At 26.7% G+C, this 8,324-nt stretch overlaps 7 protein-coding genes across 7 annotated transcripts in view, besides 11 other annotated features; 1 reads left to right on the forward strand and 6 right to left on the reverse strand.

Moving 5' to 3' along the window:
* Positions 1 to 17, forward strand: part of EDI_093160 (uncharacterized protein) — a gene marked incomplete at both ends in the record, with an annotated part of 4,227 nt that extends 4,210 nt beyond the window's left edge. The window contains one exon of the mRNA XM_001733281.1: positions 1 to 17. This exon is cut by the window's left edge and continues 4,210 nt beyond it. Within this exon, the coding sequence (XP_001733333.1) occupies positions 1 to 17 (17 nt within the window).
* A 7-nt stretch (positions 18 to 24) lies between these two features.
* EDI_093170 (uncharacterized protein) lies at positions 25 to 630 on the reverse strand (the record flags this gene model as incomplete). The annotated part of the gene is made up of 1 exon (XM_001736223.1): positions 25 to 630. One exon carries the CDS (start codon positions 628 to 630, stop codon positions 25 to 27), a length of 606 nt encoding a protein of 201 aa, XP_001736275.1.
* A 10-nt stretch (positions 631 to 640) lies between these two features.
* Positions 641 to 672: a sequence feature (AT_rich).
* A 301-nt stretch (positions 673 to 973) lies between these two features.
* Positions 974 to 1,045: a microsatellite.
* Positions 1,046 to 1,087: 42 nt separating this feature from the next.
* Positions 1,088 to 1,113: a sequence feature (AT_rich).
* A 100-nt stretch (positions 1,114 to 1,213) lies between these two features.
* On the reverse strand, positions 1,214 to 1,582 carry EDI_093180 (uncharacterized protein; the record flags this gene model as incomplete). The annotated part of the gene is made up of 1 exon (XM_001736224.1): positions 1,214 to 1,582. One exon carries the CDS (start codon positions 1,580 to 1,582, stop codon positions 1,214 to 1,216), a length of 369 nt encoding a protein of 122 aa, XP_001736276.1.
* Positions 1,583 to 1,706: 124 nt separating this feature from the next.
* EDI_093190 (Glia maturation factor beta, putative) lies at positions 1,707 to 2,126 on the reverse strand (the record flags this gene model as incomplete). The annotated part of the gene is made up of 1 exon (XM_001736225.1): positions 1,707 to 2,126. The coding sequence occupies one exon, from the start codon at positions 2,124 to 2,126 to the stop codon at positions 1,707 to 1,709; it is 420 nt and encodes a 139-aa protein (XP_001736277.1).
* Positions 2,127 to 2,211: 85 nt separating this feature from the next.
* On the reverse strand, positions 2,212 to 3,555 carry EDI_093200 (rubredoxin-NAD(+) reductase, putative; the record flags this gene model as incomplete). The annotated part of the gene is made up of 1 exon (XM_001736226.1): positions 2,212 to 3,555. One exon carries the CDS (start codon positions 3,553 to 3,555, stop codon positions 2,212 to 2,214), a length of 1,344 nt encoding a protein of 447 aa, XP_001736278.1.
* Positions 3,556 to 3,658: 103 nt separating this feature from the next.
* Positions 3,659 to 3,679: a sequence feature (AT_rich).
* Positions 3,665 to 4,535, reverse strand: EDI_093210 (uncharacterized protein; the record flags this gene model as incomplete). Its single annotated transcript, XM_001736227.1, has 2 exons — positions 3,665 to 3,845; positions 3,898 to 4,535. The coding sequence occupies 2 exons, from the start codon at positions 4,533 to 4,535 to the stop codon at positions 3,665 to 3,667; spliced, it is 819 nt and encodes a 272-aa protein (XP_001736279.1).
* Positions 4,536 to 4,537: 2 nt separating this feature from the next.
* Positions 4,538 to 4,559: a sequence feature (AT_rich).
* An 18-nt stretch (positions 4,560 to 4,577) lies between these two features.
* Positions 4,578 to 4,611: a sequence feature (AT_rich).
* Positions 4,612 to 5,020: 409 nt separating this feature from the next.
* Positions 5,021 to 5,099: a sequence feature (AT_rich).
* Positions 5,100 to 5,561: 462 nt separating this feature from the next.
* Positions 5,562 to 5,594: a sequence feature (AT_rich).
* Positions 5,595 to 6,119: 525 nt separating this feature from the next.
* Positions 6,120 to 6,199: a sequence feature (AT_rich).
* Positions 6,200 to 6,225: 26 nt separating this feature from the next.
* Positions 6,226 to 6,283: a sequence feature (AT_rich).
* A 74-nt stretch (positions 6,284 to 6,357) lies between these two features.
* Positions 6,358 to 6,536: a sequence feature (AT_rich).
* EDI_093220 (uncharacterized protein) overlaps positions 6,520 to 8,324 on the reverse strand; it is a gene marked incomplete at both ends in the record, with an annotated part of 2,115 nt that continues 310 nt past the window's right edge. Inside the window, one exon of the mRNA XM_001733282.1 lies at positions 6,520 to 8,324. This exon is cut by the window's right edge and continues 310 nt beyond it. Coding sequence (XP_001733334.1) covers positions 6,520 to 8,324 — 1,805 coding nt within the window.

The raw sequence follows: 8,324 nt of genomic DNA on the forward strand, positions 1-8,324 counted from the left end.
TTATCCTAAAAAATTAGTATAACTTTATAGAAAATAAGTTAATAAACAAACACTTTCTTTTCTTAAAAAACACTTTAAGTCATCTTCAATACCAAAAACTATTTTAAGATCTTTTACAATTTGTGCTGCAGTTGTACCAGGTGTTATATCAAATGTTTCTATCCTTCGTGAGTATTTGACTTGCATCATTTTACATCCTTCAGGTGGGTTATGAAATTTAACTGGTTGCCCAGTTTCATCTCCTGTTCTCATTAATGATGAAGTAGCTTTAGATCGTTGTGGTTTTGCAACTGCCTCAAGTCCATGTTCAGCACAGAAGAATTTACATCCCTTAAGGTGTTTTCTTAGATTTTCTTGTTTATTTTTTATTTTCATTACACGAGACAATTCACCACGGGTATGAGCTTCTTGACAGGCTTTACAAGTCATATACTCTACGCCATTTTTTTCACCTGCAGGATCAAAGTATAAAGACATTTCAGCTTTAACGGGAACTACATTATTAAAATCTTGATTTTGGTCTTTAGTATCAATAGGGTCTTGTGAAAGAGAAGATGATGAAAGAATGTCTTCTGAATCGTCACTAGCCATTGGTGATCTGAATATGTAATGACCTGATTGGGGTTCCATGTTTTTTCTCTTTTTTATTATTCTTTTAAATAAATTAATATTGTTTCTATGTTCTTCTTACAGAGAAAACAACCCGATTTTACTCTTCTTGTAAGGTCATTCACCTCAAACGGTTTTTCTCTTTCTGAAAATAATTTTTTTGTTTTCTTTATATTCTTTTCATTGAACTGATTATTTGCAATACCACACACAGATTAATAAATAATAGCTAATTTCATTGAAAAAAATAGATATTAATGTTAATGTAAATGCAGAAGATTAATGTAGTTGAATAAATATCAGAAAAAAAAATTAATAATGTTGAATTAAAATTCAATTATCTTTCCAATTAAATAAGAGAAGAATAATAAAACATAAAAGAAATTATTGTATCCATAATGTAATATAATGAATATAATGAATATAACATAATTTATTGAGATATTTTCTTCTTTTAAGACTAAGAATTATCTTGAGGATTTTTTATTTATTTTTTTTAATTTTGACATATTCAAATAAATTCTGTATTCAAGTAGTATAACTCATTAAATGAATTGATTAGGTTCTAACTGAATCATTAAGCAAAAAAAAATTTAATTACTTTTTAGTTATAGGGTGGTTGTTCTATGTTCTGACAGGTGATTTTAATAGTTAACGTACCAACATCTTTAATTGGAATTTTTTCTCTTCTTATATCACCAATTTTCATTGGAGAAAATACATAACTTGCAATTCCTACTGACTTCTTAAGTGATTTGCCATTTTTAATATGAAAAATGATTTCTTCTCCATCCTCAATGACAGCAGGAAATTCCTCACACCAAAAAGGATTTAAAGATTTTTCATATTGACGTGTTGTTTGCTTTTCTGTTCTATTTGTTTTAAAAGATACATAAGCTTCTAGTATACCAGTAATATCGGCATATAAATCAGTTGCAGAGACAATATTTAATAAAACAGAATATATAACCATTGATAAAGATTTTCAACTTTTTAAGTTCTTGTCTCAAAAATAACCGGATTGGTTTTTTTTTTTAAAAAATGACAAAATTATGAAAAAATGAAAAACGAATGAAGAATCAAACCAAGTTGGTTTTTTAAGCCTTTTTTAAGTTTTCAATCATCCATTCATCAGTAAGGTCTTCAACATCTTTAACCGTATAATTTCTTTGAACACCTGGTAAACTAGATTGGAGAGATGCAAGGCATGAGGTATAAATCATTGAAAATTGTGGATTTATTCCTGTTGGTGATGAATAAATTAAAACTAATGGATATGTAATTCTTCCATCACGAGTTTCAAACTTGTAGCTATAAACGATGAATCGTGGTTCAGTTGTTGGGAGATAGTCTTGGAGATCAAGAAGAGGAGTGTTATCAAGTTCTTCTTCAACATCAATTGAATTATTACTTCTATTAATTTTAAGAATTAATGCACAATTTTCTGGATTTCTTTTAATCTTAAATTTCTTAAATTGAGCTGCTGCATCTGCTGAAAGAGTTGCTAAAGAATTCATTAACTTTTATAGTTCACCCGCTAAATCTTTATTTTCTTGATTCTTCTTTTTCAGTCTGCAAAATCATTCTAAAAATGTTATTGAATTAAAAATATGTTTTCCATTTTTCTATTAGTAACTGTGCTTCTTCACCTTCTGTTTTTCTTTCAATCGAAGTTACAAGATCTCTTTGTACTTTAGTAATGATTTTACCTAATAAATTTCCTCCAATAATACAACCATCCTTGAGGAAAATCTCCATAAATTCATTACCATTCTGTTTCAATATAGATTCTCCTTCAATAATCCCCACAGAATAAACTCCAATGAAACTAAAAACAAAATATGGCATAGGTGTATGTATATATTTGGTGAATTCTCCTATTATTGCCTTGCCACAAACAATTCCTTGTTTCATTGAATCTGTCCAATTACCATAACAACGGCCATTATACTCACAACAATCACCACATGCAAAAACATTCGAAACATTTGTCTGCATATATTCATTAACAATGATGCCATGATTAATTTTACAACCAATTGATTGTGCCAATTGAACTGAACTTTTAATACCACATGAATAACAAATTAAGTCACAGGTTATATTCTCTCCATTTGAGAATTCAATTATTTTGGTATTTCCTTCACAAAGAATAGCCTTGATTTGAGAGTTTAGTTTTAGTTGAATTCCATTTTTAAGTAATACATCCATAAACACTTTTGATGCAGTTTTTGAGAGTTGGCGTGGTAATATTCTATCTGCTATTTCAACTAGAGTTACTGTAACTTTTGCTGACTTTCTTCTTAAAGCATTTGATATTTCAATTCCCGAAAGACCTGCTCCAATGATAGCTACTTGTTTTATTACTCTTGTTTCAAATAATGAGTTTATTGCTTCCATATCTGCAATTGAATGAATAGGTATAATGTCATTAGAAGATGATTGTTGAATGAAAGGTGGTTTGTTTGGCTCACCACCAACAGCAAGGACAAGTTTAGAAAACGGTATTTCTTGTCTTACCAAATCTTTTTCAGCAATCACTATACTGTTTTTCAAATCAATTAATTTTACAGTAAAACCAAGAAGGATATTAATCTTATTCTTTTGGTAGAACTTTTTTTGTTCGATGAAGAATTGTGGATTGTTACAGAATGGTGGATCTAATAATATTTTAGGTATAGCTGTTCTATAATATGGAAAATGTTTTTCTTTACAAATAAGAGTTATAGAGTGTATCCCTTTTTCTATTAAACATCTTATTACTGACAATGATGCAATTCCACCCCCAACAATCACTACCTCAAGATTACTTGATAAAGAAGATTGGGAATTTTCCTTAACATATTCTTCTTTCTTTAATGACTCTGAACCACAACATTGACATTTATCTTCGTTGAGTTGTGTGTTACTACAAATATCACAACGGTACTGTATATTTATATTCATAAGTTTTTATCGAATAATTTTTAACATAAGTGTTAGTGTCTTTTCGTTTCTTTTAATTGTTTATTGAGAGATAGATAAAAAGAAAGAGACTTAATACCTAGAGAAAAATTTATAATTTATTAATGATAGTTTTGACACCAATCTGGAGATTAAACATGGAAAACCCAAATTCAGAACAGTCATCACTATTTGTCATAAACCCATCTAATAATGATGTCATTCCAAAAGGATTTTTAACATGAGAACGAAGAATTAAAAATATGATTACATTAATAAAATCATCTGTCGCACTAAATAATTATTCTTGTGTTTATTTTGAACAATAAAATAATGATAACAAACAAATCGATAGGAGTTTGACCATTATTATATTTTGCCATATCTTCAATAATAGTTTTATGTAATTTAACAATTAACTCACGAGCTTTAAGTAGTGTTGTAACTTCTTCAAGCATTTTTATTGTTTTTAATGAACGGTCAAAAACAATGTCAAGACTGTCCTTTGGATATTTTGGTGGCTCTAAGTGGAGAACTTGTCCTAAATCTTGAGAACCTAATTTCATAATTTGAAGTTCATATCTTTCATCATTCTTTTCTTCTTTTTTAATGAAAATATCTTTAACAGAATCAAAACATAATTCAAAGAGAATACCCTCAACGAAAGGAGTTAGTTCATCTGATTTTTTTATGTGAAAGTGATTTGCTATTTGTTCTTTTAACTCAGATGCAGTTTGAACAACTAAGGTTTTAATATGAGCAGCAATTTGACTATTTTCAGACTTCTTAAGAATACCAATTCTAGAGATATTTGCCATAAGTGCTTGTATTGAACACTCTATTACATCAAGTAATGGATGAGAGGGACAATCAGCAATTGACTCAAATACCTCTTCAACTAATTCTTTTTGTTTATTGTCTTTAAGATATATTTTGATTATTTTTTTAAGATGGTCGTCAACTTCTTTAGCTGTTTTTTGCATGGAAAATAAATTTTAATTTTTTAAGCATATTTGCTAGTTCTCTTATTTTTTTTTTACTTTTATTTAAAAAAAAAAAGAAAAGTGTTTATCGTACTGTCAATTACACTAATGAGGTAGTTTCAGTTTTATTTCAGATTTTGGTTTTACTGATTCTGAAGATACACAACAATATGCACCTGAATGTGTTTCTATTACATAATTAGAATTGTATCTTGATGGTATTAAGTTGTTTAAATTGCCAAGGTAAGGACTTTTTCGCATACGGAACCATGTAAAAATTACTACGACACAAAGAACAATTCCAATTACACAAAGAGTACCGACATAATACAATAAATAATAATAAAATTGGTGTCTTTCTTCATTTGATTCATCAGCAAGTGTATAACAAATTGACAAAAACAAAAGGAGTAATTTCATTAGGATATTAAGATCTGATTGAAAAGGATAAATTAACAAAACGTTTTTCCTTTGGTTTGATTCTCTTTTTATTTTTGATAAAAACAAGAAAAAATTGAATAAAAAAAAATAAAAATATTTTATTTTTAGAAAATAGTAAATAATGATTCTTTTTTGTTAGCACTGGAACAATGATATTTGATTTACAAGAAACTAAATAAAATAGATGGTCATTTAAACTGGTGAATTTTTTTGTTTCTAGTGAAGGAAAGTAATGAACAAATGAAATTATGATAAGTTTCTTAAGAAGACAAGATAACATTTGATTGATTTTACAGTAAAAATAGAAATGGATATAAATTATTATTCAAAAAGATATTAGGAAATACCAAAATAAAGAGTTTAATAAAAGGGGATTAATTACTTGCTACTGAAGATTCGTTTAACTCAAGAGAATAAACAATTTCATAAGAAATATGCCAATCAACTTAATACCTTTAAGAAAACAAGAAACTACCAAAGTCAACAAGAAGCTATAATGCTAGGATTATTAAATAAGTATGAGAATTGTTCATTGTTTACACTCAAAAAAAACATTGTAGATGTATTTCTTTCATTCAGTTAAACATTATATTTATTAATGATAAAAAAAAATTAATTGTAACGAAATTATTAACTCAAGATACGGATTTCTATAAAATGGACAAACAAATGAGATTCAAGATAAACTACACTCAGGAGAAAAAGCAAATTTATTGTCTCACCAATAAATTTTCTTGATAATGTAATAGAAATGAAAGGTTATTGTTTTGAATCAAAAATATCAACCGGAAAAAAAGGAATTCAAAAAAAAACACTTCATACAATTACCTCGTAAATCCTTTATCTTACAAAGAAGATATTATTAATAAAGGAACAGAGCTTAATAAACACTTTTTATTTCAAATGCAACATAGTTCTCAAACACTTTTTAAAAAAGGAAATCCATATATAGTGGAGGTTCTTGGTTTTTAATTAACACATAATTTTTTCTTTTATCACAATTCATCAATTTTATTTTAGGTAATGGAAATAACTTACTCCTTTATTCTTATTGAAATTTAAAAACAGAAGAGTTTCTAAAAAGAGTTTCTTTTAACTATTTAAAAAGTTGTTAGTACAATTAATTGTAAAAGGCTTTAAGTGTTTTATTATCTAATTAAAAATATCTTTTTTAATCATTAATATTACAATTATTTTGTTTTTCAATTTAAAAAACAAATTAAGAGACTGAAATATTCTCATTGGATTGATTTATTTTTCAATTTATTTTACTATTAATAATACCTAGTATATATATTATATTTATTCACAACCACTAATTTTTATAATGAACAAATGAATCAATTATAGAAGAACGAGGTTAATGAAAATAGTACTGTTCAAAATATAAATATTTGAGAAAATAACAATAATATTTTAGATATTTTATATTAAACACAAAAATAAATAAGAGTAATATTATTTTATTATTACTTAAAACAATGATAAGAAAATTATTTAATTATAATAAAATAATCAACAAACAATAATAAAAATGATGAAATTATTTCAAATTTAATTGTTTTACTTTAGTAGTATATCTTGAAAAGATGACTGCATGTTTCATAGAACTATTTTGAATTAAAGAAGAATAAGCGATAACAAGATTATTCATAACACTTTTTAAATCTTTATCCAAATTATCTTTTTGACTTTTTAATTGTGTTAAGGTACTAGTAACATCATTTAAACCATCTACATAAAACATTTCTTTTTGTTCAAATAATTTAATGTCATCAGTTCCTTTAAAATTATCAACAACATCTTCAAGACGTTTAAGAAGTGATTTTAACATTGCTTCAGATTCAATTAATTTTTGATGAGCATTATTTAATGTTTGATCTCTTTTTTTCAATTCAACACGAGTATCTTCAGTTTTTCTTCTTGTACAATTATAACATTTTTTACAAATAACAACTTTAATATACTCTGCCATTGGGTCTTGAATTCCCATAATTAATGTTGGTGCAATTGTTGTATGAATACTACATCCTACACAACATTTTCTCATACAAATATCACATGTAACATTCATATAATCTGCTCCATTCATTAATATATCACAAACAGGACAAGTATTATTTTTTCCATTTTCTTTTCTTCCAAATAATTTACCTTTTTGTATTCTACCAATTAAATGTTCTAATCCTTTCTTAACACGTTCTTCATCTTCTTTCATTGAATTAATTATTACTCTTCTTTTTTGTTCAAATATATCCCATTTATTTATTATAACTCCTATTTCTTGTTTACCACTTGAATTATCTTCTTGTATTTTACAATTTTCACAAACAACATATGGTTTTATAATTTGTTTTTTACTTGTTAAATTCTTAAATGTTGGAATAATAATTTCTAATTTGTTTTTATGTTGTTCACAATATGCTATTTTACAAACAGAACAACAACAAAAATCATCAGGATTAATAGATGTTGTTTTTGAACATCCTGGATATGAACATATTGGTTGTCCTGTCAAAGTAAATCTTGTTTTTTTCTTTTGAGTATTTGTAATTCCTTGATTTTCTTTTGTTTCAATCTTTTTTGACTCTTGGCATCTATTTAATTTCTCTTCAACAACTTTAGTTGTTCCAAACAATGTTAGTGCTGCTCGTGTTGTTGGATTTGGTTTATTATTATAACTATTTTCAATACTTTCAAATGACTCACTCAAACAATTCTCTTTTGACATTATAGGTGTTGATTGAAGAACTTCTTGTTGAAGCTCTTGTTTAAGTAATTCATTATCTTTTTTTTCTTTTTCCATTTCTTGTTCAATCTGTTGTATTTCTTGTTCACTTAATTCATTGTACTGACTTGTTGAAAGTGGTAGTGTCATTTCTTCAAATTCAAATTCATTTATTTTAACATTATCTGGAATTGGAATATTTCTTTGAATTTCAAAATCACTTTGTTTGTTTTCTTGTTGTTGTGGGAATTGAATTGATTGTTTAGCTATTGTTTGTTTTGATGGAACTATTGGTTGAACAAATGTTTGAGGAGGGACTATTTGATTAGATTGAGTCATCATTTGTTGTTGAGGAGAAGAAACGTTTAGTTGTTGATTAAAAGAATTATATACATCAAATTGGGAATTATTTTGTTGGTATTGTTGTTGGTATTGAAGAGAATGAGGTTGATAAAATTGTTGAGGCATATAAGGGTTACTATGAGTTTGTTGAGCATCTCTGTTAATAGGAGTAGAAGTAAACATCATATCATTTTGTTGAATATTATTTTGATATCTTTGAGGTTTTAGACCAGCACTAAAGAATGACATATCAATGAGTGGAGGCACAACCTGTGAAG

The sequence above is a fragment of the Entamoeba dispar genome, genomic scaffold, assembly GCF_000209125.1.
Source record: "Entamoeba dispar SAW760 scf_1105229459701 genomic scaffold, whole genome shotgun sequence".
Taxonomy (NCBI): Eukaryota; Evosea; order Mastigamoebida; family Endamoebidae; genus Entamoeba; species Entamoeba dispar.